This window comes from Salmo salar, chromosome 11 (assembly GCF_965601325.2).
Source record: "Salmo salar chromosome 11, fSalSal1, whole genome shotgun sequence".
Lineage (NCBI taxonomy): Eukaryota > Metazoa > Chordata > Actinopteri > Salmoniformes > Salmonidae > Salmo > Salmo salar.
The window spans coordinates 107,040,848-107,063,012 of NC_138301.1; the positions used below are offsets into that span (position 1 = coordinate 107,040,848).

Consider the following 22,165-nt stretch of genomic DNA (forward strand, 5'->3'; position numbering starts at 1 on the left):
AGCAGGCAATTTTAACTAAATATGCAAGTTTAAAAAGATATACTTGTGTATTGATTTTAAGAAAGGCGTTGATGTTTAGGTACACATTGGTGCAACGACAGTGCTTTTTTCATGAATGCGCTTGTTAAATCACCCGTTTGGCGAAGTAGGCTGTGATTCAATGATAAATTAACAGGCACCGCATCGATTATATGGAACGCAGAACAAGCTAGATAAACTAGTAATATCATCAACCATCATGTGTAGTTAAGTGATTATGTTAAGATTGATTGTTTTTTTTTAAATACTTTTAACGCTAGCTAGCAACTTACCTTGGCTCCTTGCTGCACTCACATAACAGTTAGTCAGCCTGCCACGCAGTCTCCTCGTGGAGTGCAATGTAATCGGCCATGATCAGTGTCCAAAAATGCAGATTACCGATTGTTATGGAAACTTGAAATAGGCCCTAATTAATCGGCCATTCCGATTAATCGGTCGACCTCTACCTCCAATTGACTCAAATTATGTCAATTAGCCTATCAGAAGCTTCTTGTAACGCGGGTCGTATAAAGGGGAGCAAGGCGCAGCGTGTATAGTGCTCATATTCACTTTTATTATGAAGACACTAGAACACAACAACAAAACGACCAACAACAGTTCCATCAGGTGAACATACACTAAACAGAAAACAACCCACAAAACCCAGGAAGAAAAACCCCTACTTAAATATGATCTCTAATCAGAGGCAACGAGGATCAGCTGCCTCCAATTAGAGATCAACCCAAACAATCCCAACATAGAAATAGAAAACATAGAACACAAAAACACCCCCTGTCATGCCCTGACCTACTCTACTATAGAAAATGACATCTTACTAGGATCAGGACGTGACACTTCTAAAGCCATGACATCATTTTCTGGAATTTTCCAAGCTGTTTAAAGGCATAGTCAACATAGTCTATGTAAACTTCTGGCCCACTGGAATTGTGATACAGTGAATTATAAGTGAAATAATCTGTCTGTAAACAATTGTTAGAAAAATTACTTGTGTCATGCACAAAGTAGATTTCATAACCGACTTGCCAAAACTATAGTTTGTTAACAAGAAATTTGTGGAGTGGTTGAAAAACAAGTTTTAATGACTCCAACCTAAGTGTATGTAAACGTCCGACTACAACTGTATGTGTCTCTCATATGGTCATACATTTGGCAGGAGGTTAAAGGTGCAGTTCAGTTTTCATCTCATTTTGTGGGCAGTGTGCACATAGCCTGTCTTCTCTTGAGAGCCACTCTCTCTCTCTCTTTCTCTCTGTAGACCTTGGGTCCATCCAATCCTGGGTCCATCCTCCTACCTTTGAACTCTCTTTATACCCTGTATACCTACTATATAATGATGTTTCATTGATGGTATTGCTATCTAACCATCTCTGCTCCTCACTTCCCGCCCTCTGTCTCAGTGGGAGGAGGTGAGTGGTCTGGACGAGGAGAACAACAGTGTGAGGACCTATCAGATTTGCCAGATGGACGGCGCCTCCAGCCATTGGCTGCGCAGCGGGCTGATCCAGCGGCGGGGAGCTTCCCAGGTGTACGTGGAGCTGCGCTTCACCATGATCGAGTGTTCATCCAGAGTCACACACCACCGCAGCTGCAAGGAGACCTTCAACCTCTTCTACTACCAGGCCGACACTGACGAGGCTACACCCACTCACCCATCCTGGATGGAGAACCCCTATACTAAGGTACACAGCTACTGTACACACACACACATCAACAGTCAACAACAAAACCCTCCTCGATGGAGAGAACCCATACATCACGGTCAACAGCTGTACACATGCTGACATACACAGCTGCCCCTGGATGGACAACACCTACACTGAACACACACGGACCCACTGGAATGGGAGCTCTTCAAGTAGACTTTTGGGATGTTGAATTCTATGTAGAGATATTACTTCCTGTGTTTGTGTTGACCGTATGCCTCTCCCTCCTGTCATCCTGTAGGTGGACACAGTGGCTGCAGACTTCCTGCTGAGGAAGGGCGGGGAGCGTAAGTTCAATGTGAAGACCCTGCGGCTGGGGCCTCTGTCTAAGAGGGGGTTTCTACCTGGCCTTCCAGGCCCAGGGAGCCTGCAATGGCCCTGCTGTCTGCCAGGGTGTTCTTCAAGAAGTGTCCCGCCCTGGCCAGCTCCCTGTCCTCCTTCCCTGAGACCGTGCCCCGCACCCTGGTGCAGGAGGCCCAGGGGGTGTGTGTGGACAACGCTGCCCAGCAGGGGCTCCGGCCACGCCCACCTAAACTATTTTGTGGAGAGGACGGCCAATGGGTGGGCCAGCCCACTACGTCCTGTGGCTGTCTGCCCGGGTACGAGCCCGCGACACTCTAATTGTTTTATATTTTTGACATTTTGTCAGGAAATGCAGCTCCGTCTCAGGTTCTGCTGTTGTGCAGTGGTTGCACAGCCTTTCCTCTACAGGGAGCCAGGTCTTCCTGTGTCTACCCTTCTCAATGGCAAGGCTGTGCTCACTGAGCCTGTACTTTGTCAAGGTTTTTCCAAGGTTTTGATCAGTAACCATGATCAAATAGTTAGCCACAGTGTACTGTCGATTTAGGGCCAGATAGCACTGCATTTTGCTTTGTGTTTGTGCTTGTGTTTCCCAATAAGCAATGTAGTTTTGTTTTGACTGTGTTGTAATTTGGTTGGATGATTGGATGTTCTGGTCCTGAGGCTTCAGTGTGTTAGTAGAACAGGTTTGTGAACTCAGCCCCAGGACCAGCTGGATGAGGGGACTCATTTCTTTGCTCAGCTCTTGGCATTGCAGGGCTTGGTAATGATATGAGAGGGGGTCACTGTATTTTAGATGTTTCCAAAACTTAATTGCTCTTTTTTGAGTTTTTATTATTAGTGGATATTGGCCTAATTCTGCCCTGCATGCATTATTTGTAGTTTTCCTCTGAACATGTAGGAGAATCTTACTGAACTCTGCATGCAGGGTTTCAATGGGGTGTTTGTCCCATTTGATTAAATCTTGTTTTGCAAGTGGACCCCACACCTCGCTGCCATAAAGTGCAATTGGTTCAATGACATATTCAATTAGTCTTAGCCAAATTTTAATAGGTATTTCAATTTGAATTTGCTTTTTAATGGCGTAGAACGCCCTTTGTGCTTTCTCTCTCTGTTCATTCACTGCCTCATTAAGGTGTCCAGTTGAGCTTATTTTTAAACCTAAGTAATTGTAGTGTGTGCAGTACTCTATATTAGAGGTTGACAGATTAATCGGAATGGCCGATTAATTAGGGCCGATTTTAAGTTTTCATAACAATCGGACATCGGTATTTTTGGACACCGATTTGGCCGATATTTTTATTGATTTTTGTTTTTACACCTTTATTTTACTAGGCAAGTCAGTTAAGAACACATTCTTATTTTCAATGGCGGCCTAGGAACGGTGGGTTAACTGCCTTGTTCAGGGACAGAACGACAGATTTATACCTTATCAGCTCGGGGACTCAATCTTGCAACCTTACGGTTAACTAATCCAACGCTCTAACCACCTGCTTTACATTGCACTCCACGAGGAGCCTGCCTGTTACGTGAATGCAGTAAGAAGCCAAGGTAAGTTGCTAGCTAGCATTAAACTTATCTTATAAAAAACAATCAATCAATCAATCATAATCACTAGTTAACTATACATGGTTGATTATATTACTAGTTTATCTAGCGTGTCCTGCGTTGCATATAATCGATGCGCTGCGCATTCGCGAAAAAGCACTGTCGTTGCTCCAACGTGTTCCTAACCATAAACATCAATGCCTTTCTTAAAATCAATACACAAGTATATATATTTTAAACCTGCATATTTAGTTAATATTGCCTGTTAACATGAATTTCTTTTAACTAGGGAAATTGTGTCACTTCTCTTGCATTCTCTTGCATTCAGGGTATATGCAGCAGTTTGGGCCGCCTGGCTCGTTGCAAACTGTGTGAAGACCATTTCTTCCTAACAAAGACAGCCGACTTCGACAAACGGGGGATGATTTAACAAAAGCGCATTTGCGAAAAAAGCACAATCGTTGCACGACTATACCTAACCATAAACATCAATGCCTTTCTTAAAATCAATACACAGAAGTATATATTTTTAAGCCTGCATATTTAGTTAAAAGAAATTCATGTTAGCAGGCAATATTAACCAGGTGAAATTGTGTCATTTCTCTTGCGTTCATTGCACTCAGAGTCAGGGTATATGCAACAGTTTAGGCCGCCTGGCTCGTTGCGAACTAATTTGCCAGAATTCAAACAGCACTTTCGTGCGTTTTGCCAGCAGCTCTTCACAATGCTTCAAGCATTGCGCTGTTTATGACTTCAAGCCTATCAACTCCCGAGATTAGGCTGGTGTAACCGATGTGAAATGGCTAGCTAGTTAGCGGGGTGCGCGCTAATAGCGTTTCAAACGTCACTCGCTCTGAGACTTGGAGTAGTTGTTCCCCTTGCTCTGCATGGGTAACGCTGCTTCAAGGGTGGCTGTTGTCGATGTGTTCCTTGTTCGAGCCCAGGTAGGAGCGAGGAGAGGGACGGAAGCTATACTGTTACACTGGCAATACTAAAGTGCCTATAAGAACATCCAATAGTCAAAGGTATATGAAATACAAATCGTATAGAGAGAAATAGTCATATAATTCCTATAATAACTATAACCTAAAACTTTTTACCTGGGAATATTGAAGACTCATGTTAAAAGGAACCACCAGCTTTCATATGTTCTCATGTTCTGAGCAAGGAACTTAAACGTTAGCTTTCTTACATGGAACATATTTGTAACGGCTGTTGAATGGAGTAGACCAAGGCGCAGCGTGGTTAGTGCTCATCATGAAATTTAATGGAAAATGAGAACACTTTACAACTAAACAAAAGACAACAGCCAAACAGTTCTGTCAGGTAACAAATGACTAAACAGAAAATAACTACCCACAAAACCCAAAGGAAAACAGGCTGCCTAAGTATGGCTCCCAATCAGCAACATCGATATACAGCTGTCCCTGATTGAGAGCCATACCCGGCCGAAACAAAGAAATACCAAACATAGAAAAAAGGACATAGAATGCCCACCCCAACTCACGCCCTGACCAACCAAAATAGAGACATAAAGGGATCTCTAAGGTCAGGGCGTGACAATATTGCACTTTTACTTTCTTCTCCAACACTTTGTTTTTGCATTATTTAAACAAAATTGAACATGTTTCATTATTTATTTGAGGCTAAATTGATTTTATTGATGTATTATATTAAGTTAAACTAAGTGTTCATTCAGTATTGTTGTCATTATTACAAAAAAACAAAACAATCGGGTGATTAATCGGTATCGGGGGTTTTGGTCATCCAATAATCGGTATCGGTATCGGCGTTGAAAAATCATAATTGGTCGACCTCTACTCTATATATTTTGTACGAATTGAGAACTTTGGTCTAATTCCCTGAGATCTGGATCTTCTCTGGAAAATCATTATTTTAGTCTTTTTGGGGTTTACTGCCAGGGACCAGGTCTGGCAGTACTGCTCTAGCAGGTCCAGGCTCTGTTGTAGGCCATGTGCTGTGGGTGACAGCAGGCATAGGTCATCTGCAAAGAGCAGGCAATTAACTTCTGAATTGTGGAGAGTAACACCAGGGGCTGAGGATTCTTCTAGAATAGTGGCCAATTTGTTGATGTAAATATTGAAGAGTGCAGGGCTCAGATTGCAACCCTGACGAAGGCCCCGCCCCTGGTTAAAGAACTCTGTTCTTTTCTTGCCAATTTTAATGCTGCACGTATTGCCAGTATACATTGATTTAATTATGTCATATGTTTTACCCCTTACACCACTTTCAATAACTTTGTAGAACAGGTCTTTAATGTCCTCGTTTTAAAATAGCAATCCTGTATATTTTTCTTAATTTGCCAAATAGAATCAAATGCTTTTTCGAAGTCGATAAAGCAAGCGTATATTTTGGTATTATTTTGGTGGACATGTTTATCTATCAGGGTGTGTAGGGTGTAAATATGATCAGTTGTGCGATGTTTTGGTATGAATCCAATTTGGCTTTTACTCAAGACATTGTGCTTATTAAGGAAGTTTAGAACTCTTACATTTATGATACTACAGAAAACCTTCCCCAGGTTACTGTTCACACAAATGCCTCTGTAATTGTTAGGGTCAAATTTCAGATGTCAGGGAAATAACCTACACTCAGGATCAAATTAAACAGTTTTAATATAGCCAATTGAAATGTTGCACTAGTGAGTTTGAGCATCTCATTTAGGATGCCATCAGGTCCGCATGCTTTTTTAAATTTGAGAGCCTGAAGTTTCTTATAGATCTCTGTAACGGCTGTCTTCGTCGTCAGATGAAACAGATAAGTCATCGTCCGAAAAGGTGGACCAATACGCAGCGGAGTGAGTGTTCATATTCAATATTTAATTAATAGAAACACTTTAAACAAAACACGAAAATGAACGACAGCCTACAGTGTAAAAAACATGCTCCTTATGTGTGACTCCCAATCAGCAGCAACGAGCTTCAGCTGTGCCTGATTGGGAGCCACACACACGGCCCAAAACAAAGAAATACCAAAACATAGAAAAAGGAACATAGAACGCCCACCCAATGTAACACCCTGGCCTAACCAAAATAAAGAACAAAAAACCCCTCTCTATGGCCAGGGCGTTACAATCTCCTGGTCAGTAATTGGGGAGTCCAATGGATTTTGATGGTCCTTTATAGCTTTTTCTAATCCATTCAACGTCTCAGGAATTTGGCGTTGTTCTGCGTTTGTGTCAATTTGAACGGTGTTGTAGAGTGTTTTTAAATGGGTTGTCCATATGTCACCATTTTGTATCGCTAATTCCACTTGTTTAGATTTTTGTAGTTTTTTCCAATTTTGCCAGAAGTTGTTTGTGTTTATGGACTCCTCAATTAGTGTCAGCTGCTTGCTGTTGTACGGTGCTTTTTTGGTTCTGAGTGTACGTTTATAGAGTTTTAAAGTCTCACAGTAATGAAAGCGTAATTCACCATTATTTAGGTCTCTGTGTTTTTGGTTGGATAGTGTTCTAAGTGTTTTACTTATAATTTTACAATCTGCATCAAACCAGTTGTCATCTGTGGTCTTTTATGATTTGTTTTGTATCAATTTCAATTGTGCTTCTTTTGCCGTTTGCCTGAATATATAGTTGATGTTTTGTACTGCTTGATTGATGCCTTCTTTATGAATGTGGTATCCAGAAAGTTATCTAAGAGTGTTTGGATAGTTTGGTTACAGGTTGCTTTCTGGTATTCTTCTGAGCAGTTTTGGGCCCATCTGTATGAATTTCTGATGTTGTACAGCTTACTGGGCTGTGCATGTGTGGTTGTTTCCATGTCTGTTCTTTTGAGGAACAATGTAATTTGGCTGTGATCAGACAGAGGTGTTAGTGGCTTGACAGTGAATGAGCTGAGAGAGAAAGGGTCCATGTCTGTGATCATATAGTCAGTCTACTGTACTGTGACCAAGAGGTGAGCAGTAGGTGAATCTCCCAAATAGTCCCCCGTAACCTACCATTGACAAAGTACAGACCCAGGCTTCTACAGAGCTGCAACAGATCCCTTCCGTTTTTGTTGATGGTGCTGTCACTGTTGTTTCTATGGGGGAGATTAAGACAGTTAGAAACAGTATGGCCTGTAATAAAGCTGTCCCCTCGTGTGCTCGTTAGATCAGGTAGTGTTCTTGTGCGCGCATTTGTGTCCCCACAGATGATGGCACGCATTTGTGTCCCCACTGGAAATGGCACGTCTCTTCCTCAAGGCTGGGGAAGATCTCCTCTGAGTAATATGGGGATTCTGAGGAGGGGATATATACTGTGCAAAGGAACACATATTTGTCTGCCGGTACAAGTTATTTTTTCAGTTTTAACCAAATGTGATATTTACCGATTTTGAGGGGATCAATTCGATTTTGTAGTTCGGATTTGTACCAAATGATCAATCCTCCAATCCTCTCTCCTCCTTTCTCCCTCTCCTCCTCTCTCTCTCCTCTCTCTCCTCTCTCTCCTCTCTGTCCTCTCTCTCTCTCTCTCTCTCTCTCTCTCTCTCTCTCTGGCTTCCTCTCTCTTTCCTCTCTCTCCTCTCTTTCTCCTCTCTCTCCTCTCTCTCTCCTCTCTTTCTCCTCTCTCTCTTTCCTCCTCTCTCCTCTCTCCCTTCTCTCTCCTCTCTCTCTCTCTTCTCTCTCCTCTATCTCTATCCTTCTAACTCTATCCTCCTCTCTCTCTCCCTTCTCTCTCCTCCTCTCTCTCTCCCCTCCTCTCTTTCTTCTCCTCTTTCACGCTCTCTTCTCCTCTCGCTCTCTCTCTCCTCCTCTCTCTCTCCCCCTCTCTCTCTTCTCTCTCCTCTCTCTCTCCTCTCTCTTCTCTCTCTCCCTCTCCCTCTCCCCCTCTCTCTCTCCTCTCTCTCCTCTCACTCTCTCCTCTCTCTCTCTCCTCTCTCTCCTCTCTCCTTTCTCCTTCTTTCTCCCTCTCCTCCTCTCTCTCTCTCCCTCTCTCCCCTCTCTCTCTCCTCCTTTCTCCCTCCTCCTCTCTCTCCTCTCTTTCTCCTCTCTCTCCTCTCTCTCTCTTTCCTCTCTCTCTCTCCTCCTTTCTCCCTCTCCTCCTCTCTCGCTTCTCCTCTCTCTCTCCTCTCTCTCTCTTTCCTCTCTCTCTCTCCTCCTTTCTCCCTCTCCTCCTCTCTCGCTCATCCTCTCTCTCTCCTCTCTTTCTCCTCTCTCTCCTCTCTCTCTCTTTCCTCTCTCTCTCCTCCTTTCTCCCCCTCCTCCTCTCTCTCCTCTCTCCTCTCTCTCCTCTCTCTCCTCTCTCCTCCTTTCTCTCTCTCTCTCCTCTCTCCTCCTTTCTCCCTCTCCTCCTCTCTCGCTCCTCCTCTCTCTCTCCTCTCTCTCCTCTCTGTTTCTGTCTCTTAGCACATCAGAATAAACACACAGCCATGCATATCATTCAGCAGACAGTGTTTTAGCTAACTTCTAATACTGTCTTCTTGTTTTAATGTCTCTCTCCACCAGAGAAGAGGGAAGTGTGTGGTAAAAGGCAGTGTGTTTGTTGATGTATTGAGAGTGTGCCATCAACGGGAGGGGGGATAGGTCATAAAGCTCTTTAAGTGGCCCAGCTCGAGCCTATCTGTTAGCTATAAACCTCTTCCCCCTGCAGCATCCCACCAGCAGCCAGCCAGTTAGAGGGTATTTATGAACAGCACTCTGATGTCTCTGTCTCTGGGTGGCTGTGTTGCTCCCTGTGCTCTGGTCACAGAGGTTGGGCCTGTTAGGGGAAACTACAGATGTAGGATCTTCATTTGATCACTCTTTTGTTGTAAAGAAAAATCCTGCAAGGCAGGAAATGCAAACTTGTAGTGTATTGGAGTTTTAGAAGGCTTTTAATGTTTGTAATTTCCACTTAGACATTTCAGACTTGATTTTCCCTAACAAAAAATGTATCAACTGCTACAAAAATGTCCATTAATTATAATCCACATAATAATGCACATTTCCTGTTGCTGCGGGTTTATTTTCCTGCTGTAGCAAACTGGCTCAAATGAAGATCCCACATCTATCAGTATGACCGTAAGAGCAGCTCCACTCTCTGTCTAAGCCTTTTATTAAGATACATTGTAGACTATGCAATATCCAGTAAGACTTATTTGATGATTATTTTGTGATTCTGTAGAGATACTTTTGTGTTGCACTCCATAGCTGTTTGCACATGGGTTTAACCCCTGCACTGCTTGGGTACATGGGTTTAACCCCTGCACTGCTTGGGTACATGGGTTTAACCCCTGCACTGCTTGGGTACATGGGTTTAACCCCTGCACTGCTTGGGTACATGGGTTTAACCCCTGCACTGCTTGGGTACATGGGTTTAACCCCTGCACTGCTTGGGTACATGGGTTTAACCCCTGCACTGCTTGGGTACATGGGTTTAACCCCTGCACTGCTTGGGTACATGGGTTTAACCCCTGCACTGCTTGGGTACATGGGTTTTTTTACACAAAGGACCAACTCAGACACAATAGGGAGTGAGGGAAAGAGAGAGAGACAGGTAGAGAGAAAGAGAGAGAGAGGGGTAGGGAGAAAGAGAGAGAGACAGGTAGAGATAAAGAGAGAGAGGGGTAGGGAGAAAGAGAGAGAGACAGGTAGAGAGAAAGAGAGAGAGACAGGTAGAGAGAAAGAGAGAGAGGTAGGGAGAAAGAGAGAGAGGCAGGTAGAGAGAAAGAGAGAGAGACAGGTAGAGAGAAAGAGAGAGAGAGACAGGTAGAGAGAAAGATAGAGAGAGGTAGGGAGAAAGAGAGAGAGAGGTAGGGAGAAAGAGAGAGAGAGAGGTAGGGAGAAAGAGAGAGAGAGAGGTAGGGAGAAAGAGAGAGAGAGACAGGTAGAGAGAAAGAGAGAGAGACAGGTAGAGAGAAAGAGAGACAGGAAGAGAGAAAGAGAGAGAGAGGTAGGGAGAAAGAGAGAGAGACAGGTAGAGAGAAAGAGAGAGAGGGGTAGGGAGAGAGAGAGCAGTAGGGAGAAAGAGAGAGAGAGAGGTAGGGAGAAAGTGAGAGAGACAGGTAGAGAGAAAGAGAGAGAGACAGGTAAAGAGAGAGAGACAGGTAGAGAGAAAGAGAGAGAGAGAGAGGTAGGGAGAGAGCGAGCAGTAGGGAGAAAGAGAGAGAGGTAGGGAGAGAGAAAGAGAGAGAGACAGGTAGAGAGAAAGAGAGAGACAGGTAGAGAGAAAGAGAGAGAGAGGTAGAGAGAAAGAGAGAGAGACATGTAGAGAGAAAGAGAGAGGTTGGGAGAAAGAGAGAGAGACAGGTAGAGAGAAAGAGAGAGAGGTAGGGAGAAAGAGAGAGAGACAGGTAGAGAGAAAGAGAGAGAGGGAGAAAGAGAGAGAGACAGGTAGAGAGAAAGCGAGAGAGAGGTAGGGAGAGAGAGAGAGCAGTAGGGAGAAAGAGAGAGAGAGGTAGGGAGAAAGAGAGAGAGACAGGTAGAGAGAAAGAGAGAGAGACAGGTAGAGAGAAAGAGAGAGAGGTAGGGAGAAAGAGAGAGAGACAGGTAGAGAGAAAGAGAGAGAGACAGGTAGAGAGAGAGAGAGAGCGAGAGAGAGAGACAGGTAGAGAGAAAGAGAGAGAGACAGGTAGAGAGAAAGAGAGAGGTTGGGAGAAAGAGAGAGAGGTAGGGAGAAAGAGAGAGAGACAGGTAGAGAGAAAGAGAGAGACAGGTAGAGAGAAAGAGAGAGAGACATGTAGAGAGAGAGAGGTAGGGAGAAAGAGAGAGAGAGAGGTAGGGAGAAAGCGAGAAAGAGAGAGAGAGGTAGGGAGAGAGTGGTAGGGAGAGAGAGAGAGGTAGGGAGAAAGAGAGAGAGACAGGTAGAGAGAAAGAGAGAGACAGGTAGAGAGAAAGAGAGAGACATGTAGAGAGAGAGAGGTAGGGAGAAAGAGCGAGAGAGAGGTAGGGAGAAAGCGAGAAAGAGAGAGAGAGGTAGGGAGAGAGTGGTAGGGAGAGAGAGAGAGGTAGGGAGAAAGAGAGAGAGACAGGTAGAGAGAAAGAGAGAGACAGGTAGAGAGAAAGAGAGAGACATGTAGAGAGAGAGAGGTAGGGAGAAAGAGAGAGAGAGAGGTAGGGAGAAAGCGAGAAAGAGAGAGAGAGGTAGGGAGAGAGTGGTAGGGAGAGAGAGAGAGGTAGGGAGAAAGAGAGAGAGATAGGGAGAGAGAGAGAGAGAGAGAGAGAGTGGTAGCGAGAGAGAGGTAGGGAGAGAGAGAGAGAGAGAGGTAGGGAGAGAGAGAGAGAGAGAGCGGGAGGGAGAAAGAGAGAGGTAGGGAGAGAGAGAGAGAGGTAGGGAGAAAGCGAGAGAGAGAGGTAGCGAGAAATAGAGAGAGGTAGGGAGAAAGAGAGAGAGCGAGAGGTAGTGAGAAAGAGAGAGAGGTAGGGAGAAAGAGAGAGAGAGAGAGGTAGGGAGAAATAGAGAGAGGTAGGGAGAAAGAGAGAGAGGTAGGGAGAGAGAGAGAGAGAGAGGTAGGGAGAAAGAGAGAGAGGTAGGGAGAAAGAGAGAGAGGTAGGGAGAAAGAGAGAGAGAGAGGTAGGGAGAAAGAGAGAGAGAGAGGTAGGGAGAAAGAGAGAGAGGTAGGGAGAAAGAGAGAGAGAGGTAGGGAGAAAGAGAGAGAGAGGTAGGGAGAAATAGAGAGAGGTAGGGAGAAAGAGAGAGAGAGAGGTAGGGAGAAATAGAGAGAGGTAGGGAGAAAGAGAGAGAGGTAGGGAGAAAGAGAGAGAGGTAGGGAGAAAGAGAGAGAGGTAGGGAGAAAGAGAGAGAGAGAGGTAGGGAGAAAGAGAGAGAGAGAGGTAGGGAGAAAGAGAGAGAGGTAGGGAGAAAGAGAGAGAGAGAGGTAGGGAGAAAGAGAGAGAGGTAGGGAGAAAGAGAGAGAGGTAGGGAGAAAGAGAGAGAGGTAGGGAGAAAGAGAGAGAGAGAGGTAGGGAGAAAGAGAGAGAGGTAGGGAGAAAGAGAGAGAGAGAGGTAGGGAGAAAGAGAGAGAGGTAGGGAGAAAGAGAGAGAGAGAGGTAGGGAGAAAGAGAGAGAGAGAGGTAGGGAGAAAGAGAGAGAGGTAGGAGAAAGAGAGAGAGGTAGGGAGAAAGAGAGAGAGAGGTAGGGAGAAAGAGAGAGAGAGAGGTAGGGAGAAAGAGAGAGAGGTAGGGAGAAAGAGAGAGAGGTAGGGAGAAAGAGAGAGAGAGGTAGGGAGAAAGAGAGAGAGGTAGGGAGAAAGAGAGAGAGAGGGTAGGGAGAAAGAGAGAGAGAGAGGTAGGGAGAAAGAGAGAGAGGTAGGGAGAAAGAGAGAGAGAGAGGTAGGGAGAAAGAGAGAGAGGTAGGGAGAAAGAGAGAGAGGTAGGGAGAAAGAGAGAGAGAGAGGTAGGGAGAAAGAGAGAGAGGTAGGGAGAAAGAGAGAGAGAGAGGTAGGGAGAAAGAGAGAGAGGTAGGGAGAAAGAGAGAGAGGTAGGGAGAAAGAGAGAGAGGTAGGGAGAAAGAGAGAGAGGTAGGGAGAAAGAGAGAGAGGTAGGGAGAAAGAGAGAGAGAGAGGTAGGGAGAAAGAGAGAGAGGTAGGGAGAAAGAGAGAGAGGTAGGGAGAAAGAGAGAGAGAGAGGTAGGGAGAAAGAGAGAGAGGTAGGGAGAAAGAGAGAGAGGTAGGGAGAAAGAGAGAGAGGTAGGGAGAAAGAGAGAGAGAGGTAGAGAGAAATAGAGAGAGAGAGGTAGGGAGAAAGAGAGAGAGGTAGGGAGAAAGAGAGAGAGGTAGGGAGAAAGAGAGAGAGAGAGGTAGGGAGAAAGAGAGAGAGGTAGGGAGAAAGAGAGAGAGGTAGGGAGAAAGAGAGAGATGTAGGGAGAAAGAGAGAGAGGTAGGGAGAAAGAGAGAGATGTAGGGAGAAAGAGAGAGAGGTAGGGAGAAAGAGAGAGAGAGGTAGAGAGAAAGAGAGAGAGAGAGGTAGGGAGAAAGAGAGAGAGGTAGGGAGAAAGAGAGAGAGGTAGGGAGAAAGAGAGAGAGAGAGGTAGGGAGAAAGAGAGAGAGGTAGGGAGAAAGAGAGAGAGAGAGGTAGGGAGAAAGAGAGAGAGGTAGGGAGAAAGAGAGAGAGGTAGGGAGAAAGAGAGAGAGGTAGGGAGAAAGAGAGAGAGGTAGGGAGAAAGAGAGAGAGGTAGGGAGAAAGAGAGAGAGAGAGGTAGGGAGAAAGAGAGAGAGGTAGGGAGAAAGAGAGAGAGGTAGGGAGAAAGAGAGAGAGAGAGGTAGGGAGAAAGAGAGAGAGGTAGGGAGAAAGAGAGAGAGGTAGGGAGAAAGAGAGAGAGGTAGGGAGAAAGAGAGAGAGAGGTAGAGAGAAATAGAGAGAGAGAGGTAGGGAGAAAGAGAGAGAGGTAGGGAGAAAGAGAGAGAGGTAGGGAGAAAGAGAGAGAGAGAGGTAGGGAGAAAGAGAGAGAGGTAGGGAGAAAGAGAGAGAGGTAGGGAGAAAGAGAGAGATGTAGGGAGAAAGAGAGAGAGGTAGGGAGAAAGAGAGAGATGTAGGGAGAAAGAGAGAGAGGTAGGGAGAAAGAGAGAGAGAGGTAGAGAGAAAGAGAGAGAGAGAGGTAGGGAGAAAGAGAGAGAGGTAGGGAGAAAGAGAGAGAGGTAGGGAGAAAGAGAGAGAGAGAGGTAGGGAGAAAGAGAGAGAGGTAGGGAGAAAGAGAGAGAGGTAGGGAGAAAGAGAGAGAGAGAGGTAGGGAGAAAGAGAGAGATGTAGGGAGAAAGAGAGAGAGGTAGGGAGAAAGAGAGAGAGAGGTAGAGAGAAATAGAGAGAGGTAGGGAGAAAGAGAGAGAGGTAGGGAGAAAGAGAGAGAGGTAGGGAGAAAGAGAGAGATGTAGGGAGAAAGAGAGAGAGGTAGGGAGAAAGAGAGAGAGGTAGGGAGAAAGAGAGAGATGTAGGGAGAAAGAGAGAGAGGTAGGGAGAAAGAGAGAGAGAGGTAGGGAGAAGAGAGAGAGAGGTAGAGAGAAAGAGAGAGAGAGGTAGAGAGAAATAGAGAGGGTGAAAGTTATACTCTGAACAGGGATAACAATGAGACAGTATATTTACACTGTCTGGGAAAGGAAGGCCAGGGCCACTTGAATTGTAATGATGTCATCTTATTCAGCGATTAGGCTGACGCGGGGCTTTTTTCTGCCGACGTGTAGCTTCCTGCCTGGCAGAGTTAGCACCTTAACTGTTTAGTTTCTCTATTTGGTTAATGATAACTTGGCTCCTAGGAGTCGTAAAGTCCTCAACTGTTAGGCAACCTGGCTTTGTTTTAACCCTACAACTACCCATTAAACATAGCCGCTGTACAAGTAGAATAACGACCAAAACTGCAGCCTTACTGCTGATGAATAGACTAACCATGTTATTCAGGACAATAAAATCCAACTGTATTGTCCCTGATGGGGAAATGCAATTCTTAGATAACAACTAGAACAATGTTCCTACAACCTAATGAAACATTCTGGGAACCTTTAAAGAACAGACAAAATATGTTCTGGGAATGTTTTATACAAACATTCTATAATCATCAGCATGATGATGTTATGAGAACATTTGCCGCAACCCAACTAATGTTCTGGGAACTTTAACATATCAAATGTTGGTTTTCTCAGAAACATTACTGGTACGTTGTTTTATTACATTACCTGGAAACCTAATGAGAACGTTTGGGGAATGTTGTGTGGTGGTTGTTCAGATGTTAGTTTTAGTGAATGTTAGGAGAACAAGGATATTACATTTAAAACATTTTTTAAATATTTTCTTATCAAAAAGGATGTTATCATCCTAATGTTAGATACAACCCTAACTACAACTTAATGGGAACCTTAGCTAATGTTCTGGGAATGTTCCTGTTTGATTTGTCAGAAGTCTGTCTGTTATTATTACGACGTACTTCACAGAAAATTAGACCTTCAATATCCACTAGTGAATACATATGATGCCCAGTTATATATTCAATGTATTTGAGTAGACTTTTATTCAACAGAAAGTGAACAGAGCAGATATTGGAATGACACACACCATTTACACCCTGACTGAATGAGCCCGGTGGGTCAGGGAGCAGGCTCCGTTTACAACCCTGACTGAATGAGCCCGGTGGGTCAGGGAGCAGGCTCTGTTTACAACCCTGACTGAATGAGCCCGGTGGGTCAGGGAGCAGGCTCCGTTTACACCCTGACTGAATGAGCCCGGTGGGTCAGGGAGCAGGCTCCGTTTACACCCTGACTGAATGAGCCCGGTGGGTCAGGGAGCAGGCTCCGTTTACACCCTGACTGAATGAGCCCGGTGGGTCAGGGAGCAGGCTCCGTTTACACCCTGACTGAATGAGCCCGGTGGGTCAGGGAGCAGGCTCCGTTTACACCCTGACTGAATGAGCCCGGTGGGTCAGGGAGCAGGCTCCATTTACAGCCTGTTTACACTGAATGAATATTGGTGTCCGTGTGAACGAGGGATGAGGGAAGAGAGGAGAGCACATTTACATCCATTTCATTGTGTTTATATATCTTGGCAGTTATTAATGAGCATTCGTGTACTGTTTGTCTTTCTTTGGGTGCTTTTTGGCTCCTAACCTGACGTGCAACGACAGGACGCTGTGCTGCTTTGTGGTGATGTTCAGGGCCATGCTAACTTTCCTTCTCCCCCCTCCTCCCTCCCTCCCTCCCTCCCTCCCTCCACACAGCCTGTTCTGTGGGTCAGTTTAGGTCTGGCTCGGGGAGCCAGTGCCAGGCCTGTCCAGGGTTCAGCCATGCTGTGGTGACAGGCTCACCTGTGTGTCAGTGTCGTCCAGGATACCTCCGCGCTGACTCTGACACTCCAGACACCCCATGTACCAGTGAGTACAAGTATTATTATGTACATACTCTACCCTCTATTTACTTTCCCCTGATACTCTCTCTCAATGCAAACGCCATGGAGGACCAACACGATTCCATGTAGACTCTGCTAACCTCTCTCTCTCTGTCTCTGCCCTCTTTCAACATGTGTATCTTATTCCCCTTCCTCCTTTGTTGTCCCTTGCAATTTCTCTTTTCCTCTGGTGTTGCTGTGCTCAGCCCCTGTCACCTGCTCCGTGGTCTTTGTCCCAGGGCTGAGAGTCTTGAGGTGCAGCTCCTTTGTGACTGTGTAGAGGGGGCAGGGCAGAAGCTGGTGGCCACTCCCAGTAAGGGAAGCATTGATTGCCCTGAGTGACACCTCCATGTGGATTCAGGAATCTCAATCCAGCCACGTGTGTGAAAGGGGAGGCATTTTTAATTGGGCACACTCACTCAGAACGGCCATGAAAAGACTTCGCAGCTAACAGCAATCTGAAACTCTGTTCCTTGTAGTGGAGACAGACACCCGTGGAGACCAACACGATTCCCCGTAGACTCTCCTAACCTCTTACACCAGTTGATTTATTTCAATCACTCCTGATTATTTTGCTCATCACAGACCACCCAACCCCCGCCCCCAAATGTAGACTTTTTGAATTTGAGGTAAATTGAACCTAAATTAAAGTAGGTGTATGTAATGGTAGTCAACTGCCTCCTACTTGTGGCCAGCCCAACCTCCCAGAGAGCATTGTAAATGATATTAGGAAGCATGACTTTTACAGTAGCAGTAAATGGCCTAGCCACACAGCCTCCTTGGCAGGAACAGGAACTCATTCACACTGGCTGAGTGGCGTTGCAATCACAATCCCCCTACTACAATCTTCAGCTGCTGATCATTATCGAAATGTAGACGCGTGTAATTGGAGCACCAATTCAATCCTGCATCTCAATGTTGTTTCCTGCTGTGCCCCTCTTCCCCGGCGGCTCCTCCAAACGCTAGCTCAACATGTGTCGGGAGCATAACAAATAGCAAATAAAATGCAAGTGATTTAATTGCATGTAAATGTGAAACAGAGGAACAGTAATATTACACATCGCTCCAGTAAATTGCCTTCAAATAGAAAATGTCTTTGTACTGTTGGCTGATGAAGTATTTCTGATTGCTGATTGCCTGATGAGGAGGTGTGTGACCCTGTCCTCTCCCCCGTCCTCTAGGACCCCCCTCTGCCCCACGCAGCATCGTGACCCAGATCAACGACACCACGGTGACCTTAGAGTGGAGCGAGCCCATGGACAGCGGCGGCAGGACTGATCTGAGCTACACTGTGGAGTGTTCCCTGTGTGGGTCCCCTAGGGGTCCGTGCTCACCCTGCGGGGACAGTGTCAGCTACAGACCCTCTCAGCGAGGCCTGCTGGGCCGTAGGGTGGTGGTCTGGGGCCTCATGCCTCACACCACGTACACCTTCTCTATCCAGGCCCTCAACGGGGTCTCCCAGTCCAATGGCAAGGGGGCACCCAGCGATAGGGTTAACATCACCACCAGTCACGAGGGTGAGAGAGGGATGTTTGGGTTTGTGGTTGGTGTTGCATGGTTAGAAGAGGAAGTTGAATGTTGATGTATCTTTTAAAGTCGTTTCTTTGTGTTGGTGTGTGTGCAGTTCCAGTGCTGCTGTCTGTGATCAGGAAGAGTATCTCTACAGAGAGCAGTCTGACTCTCCACTGGTCAGTTCCAGACCAGCCCCACTACACCATCCTGCAGTATCAGCTACGCTACTGTGAGACGGTGAGGAGGACCAGATCTCTCTCTCTCCTCTCCCACTGACTCACCTCAGGTCTTAGGGAGTTGACTGTTCTATCTCTGTCCATCACTCTGACCTGTCACCCACTGGCTTAACCCGTTGTTCTTATCTGCTTTTGTTCTCCCTCCATCCCTCTCTCCCTCCATCGTCTCTCTCTCCCTCCATCGTCTCTCTCTCCCTCCATCGTCGCTCTCTCCCTCCATCCCTCTCTCCCTCCATCGTCTCTCTCTCCCTCCATCGTCTCTCTCTCCCTCCATCGTTGCTCTCTCCCTCCATCCCTCTCTCCCTCCATCGTCTCTCCCTCCCTCCATCGTCTCTCTCTCCCTCCATCGTCGCTCTCTCCCTCCATCCCTCTCTCCCTCCATCCCTCTCTCCCTCCATCGTCTCTCTCTCCCTCCATCGTCTCTCTCTCCCTCCATCGTCGCTCTCTCCCTCCATCCCTCTCTCCCTCCATCCCTCTCTCCCTCCATCGTCTCTCTCTCCCTCCATCGTCTCTCTCTCCCTCCATCGTCTCTCTCTCCCTCCATCCCTCTCTCCCTCCATCGTCTCTCTCTCCCTTCATCATCTCTCTCTCCCTCCATCGTCTCTCTCTCCCTCCATCGTCTCACTCTCCCTCCATCGTCTCTCTCTCCCTCCATCGTCTCTCTCTCCCTCCATCCCTCTCTCCCTCCATCGTCTCTCTCTCCCTTCATCATCTCTCTCTCCCTTCATCGTCTCTCTCTCCCTCCATCGTCTCTCTCTCCCTTCATCATCTCTCTCTCCCTTCATCATCTCTCTCTCCCTTCATCGTCTCTCTCTCCCTTCATCGTCTCTCTCTCCCTCTCACCCCTCCCATCTCTCTCTCCCTTCATCGTCTCTCTCTCCCTCCATCGTCTCTCTCTCCCTTCATCATCTCTCTCTCCCTCCATCGTCTCTCTCTCCCTTCATCGTCTCTCTCTCCCTTCATCATCTCTCTCTCCCTTCATCATCTCTCTCTCCCTTCATCGTCTCTCTCTCCCTTCATCATCTCTCTCTCCCTTCATCATCTCTCTCTCCCTTCATCATCTCTCTCTCCCTTCATCATCTCTCTCTCCCTTCATCATCTCTCTCTCCCTCCATCATCTCTCTCTCCCTTCATCGTCTCTCTCTCCCTCCATCATCTCTCTCTCCCTCCATCGTCTCTCTCTCCCTCCATCGTCTCTCTCTCCCTCTCATCGTCTCTCTCTCCCTCTCATCGTTCTCTCTCTCCCTCTCATCATCTCTCTCTCCCTCCATCGTCTCTCTCTCCCTCCATCGTCTCTCTCTCCCTCCATCATCTCTCTCTCCCTCCATCGTCTCTCTCTCCCTCCATCGTCTCTCTCTCCCTTCATCGTCTCTCTCTCCCTTCATCGTCTCTCTCTCCCTTCATCATCTCTCTCTCCCTTCATCGTCTCTCTCTCCCTTCATCATCTCTCTCTCCCTTCATCATCTCTCTCTCCCTTCATCATCTCTCTCTCCCTTCATCATCTCTCTCTCCCTTCATCATCTCTCTCTCCCTCCATCGTCTCTCTCTCCCTCCATCGTCTCTCTCTCCCTTCATCGTCTCTCTCTCCCTCCATCGTCTCTCTCTCCCTCCATCATCTCTCTCTCCCTCCATCATCTCTCTCTCCCTTCATCATCTCTCTCTCCCTTCATCGTCTCTCTCTCCCTTCATCGTCTCTCTCTCCCTCCATCATCTCTCTCTCCCTCCATCATCTCTCTCCCTTCATCGTCTCTCTCCGCCCCACAGGAGCGTCGAGGTGAGGATCAGTTGTGTAGCTACAGGGAGAGTGACAGTAACCAGGTGGTGCTGAGTGATCTCCGCAGGGCCACTCAGTATGAGGTGCAGGTTCGGGCTCGCACCATGGCCGGCTACGGCAGCTTCAGCCCAGCAGCCTCCTTCAGAACCCTGCCTGACGGTAAGGAAAGGCCCAGGCTTCACTCTCTCAGAGGGGCCTGTCCATATGGCCTGTCCATATCAGAGAGGCCAACAAAGTCTTCTAGGTTTCTTCTAGTTTTGTGTGTGTTAGGTCCGCCCTGTTCTTCTAGTTTATTACCCAGAATACTTCAGTTCGTTATTTATAAGGTTTGTTATGGTGTATTTTTGAGGTTTCCTTGTTACTAAATGTTTTATTTTTCCCTTGCACTCCCCCCTCCTTTTCTCTCCTTTTCTTCCTTTATTCAGGGGACGACTCTCCTAACCAGCTTCTGATGACCGGGGTCCTTATCGCCATGGGGATGCTTCTGCTCATCACTGTCGTCACTGTGGCTGTTTTCTGCATACGGTGAGAACCAGGAAGAGGGGAGAGGGGGAGAAAGAGAGGACAAGACAGGGACATAAATTCTGTAATGTGCATTTTACAAAAAGGAAAACAAAAAATAAACATATGGATCTTATCTTAACATTTGACATTTCTGTATTTCTGTGACCTCTACTAATCATATCTTATATCTTAGATAATAACTGTATTTCTGTAACCTCTACTAATCATATCTTATATCTTAGATAATAACTCTGTATTTCTGTAACCTCTACTAATCATATCTTATATCTTAGATAATATCTCTGTATTTCTGTAACCTCTACTAATCATATCTTATATCTTAGATAATATCTCTGTATTTCTGTAACCTCTACTAATCATATCTTATATCTTAGATAATAACTCTGTATTTCTGTAACCTCTACTAATCATATCTTATATCTTTGATAATAACTCTGTATTTCTGTAACCTCTACTAATCATATCTTATATCTTAGATAATAACTCTGTATTTCTGTAACCTCTACTAATCATATCTTATATCTTCGATAATAACTCTGTATTTCTGTAACCTCTACTAATCATATCTGTAACGTTCGTCGTTATGGGTAGACCAAGGCACAGCGTGAGTTGGGTTCATCATAATTTTATTTAGGGTGAACCAGGAAAAAAAACAATAAACAACACAACGAATGAAAAGTCTTGCAGGCTTCTAACAGCTATACAAAAACAAGATCCCACAACTGAAGGAGGAAAAAAGTGCTGCCTAAGTATGATTCCCAATCAGAGACAACGATAGACAGCTGCCTCTGATTGGAAACCATACTCAGCCAAAACAAAGAAATACAATGACATAGAATGCCCACCCCATATCACACCCTGACCTAACCAAACTGAGAAAAACGGCTTTCTCAGGTCATGGTGTGACAGTACCCCCCCCCCATCCCCCAGCATGGGGAGTTGGCTCAGGTCTCCACCCTAACTTAGCCAATCTCCCCGTGTGCCACCCCAAATGTTTTGGAGGGGGCTGCCTCTCGTGCTTGCCTCGTGGTTGGTATAGTGCCTCGTAATATCGCCGCTCCTCTCTCGCTGCCTCAATCTCCTCCCTCGGACGGCGATACTCCCCAGCCTGACTCCAGGGTCCTTTCCCGTCCAGAATCTCCTCCCATGTCCACTGGTCCATACCACGCTGCTTGGTCTTATTGTGGTGGGATCTTCTGTCACATTCATCGTTATGGGTAGACCAAGGCACAGCGTGATTTGGGTTCATCATAATTTTATTTAGGGTGAACCAGAAAAAAAACTATAAACAACACAACGAATGAAAAGTCTTGCAGGCTTCTAACAGCTATACAAAAACAAGATCCCACAACTGAAGGAGGAAAAAAGTGCTGCCTAAGTATGATTCCCAATCAGAGACAACGATAGACAGCTGCCTCTGATTGGAAACCATACTCAGCCAAAACAGAGAAATACAATGACATAGAATGCCCAACCTATATCACACCCTGACCTAACCAAACTGAGAAAAACGGCTCTCTCAGGTCATGGCGTGACAATATCTTATATCTTAGATAATAACTCTGTATTTCTGTAACCTCTACTAATCATATCTTATATCTTAGATAATAACTCTGTATTTCTGTAACCTCTACTAATCATATCTTATATCTTAGATAATATCTCTGTATTTCTGTGACCTCTACTAATCATATCTTATATCTTAGATAATAACTCTGTATTTCTGTAACCTCTACTAATCATAT

The 22,165-nt window shown here is 45.9% G+C and overlaps 1 protein-coding gene across 1 annotated transcript in view; it reads left to right on the forward strand.

The window, feature by feature from the left end:
* The window catches only part of ephb4a (eph receptor B4a), a 64,870-nt gene that overhangs the window by 30,910 nt on the left and 11,795 nt on the right, over positions 1 to 22,165 (forward strand). Inside the window, 11 exon segments of the mRNA XM_082958246.1 lie at positions 1,437 to 1,718; positions 1,984 to 2,076; positions 2,078 to 2,113; positions 2,115 to 2,341; positions 6,990 to 7,004; positions 11,798 to 11,817; positions 16,207 to 16,359; positions 17,555 to 17,890; positions 17,998 to 18,122; positions 19,886 to 20,054; positions 20,321 to 20,420. Coding sequence (XP_082814372.1) covers positions 1,437 to 1,718; positions 1,984 to 2,076; positions 2,078 to 2,113; positions 2,115 to 2,341; positions 6,990 to 7,004; positions 11,798 to 11,817; positions 16,207 to 16,359; positions 17,555 to 17,890; positions 17,998 to 18,122; positions 19,886 to 20,054; positions 20,321 to 20,420 — 1,556 coding nt within the window.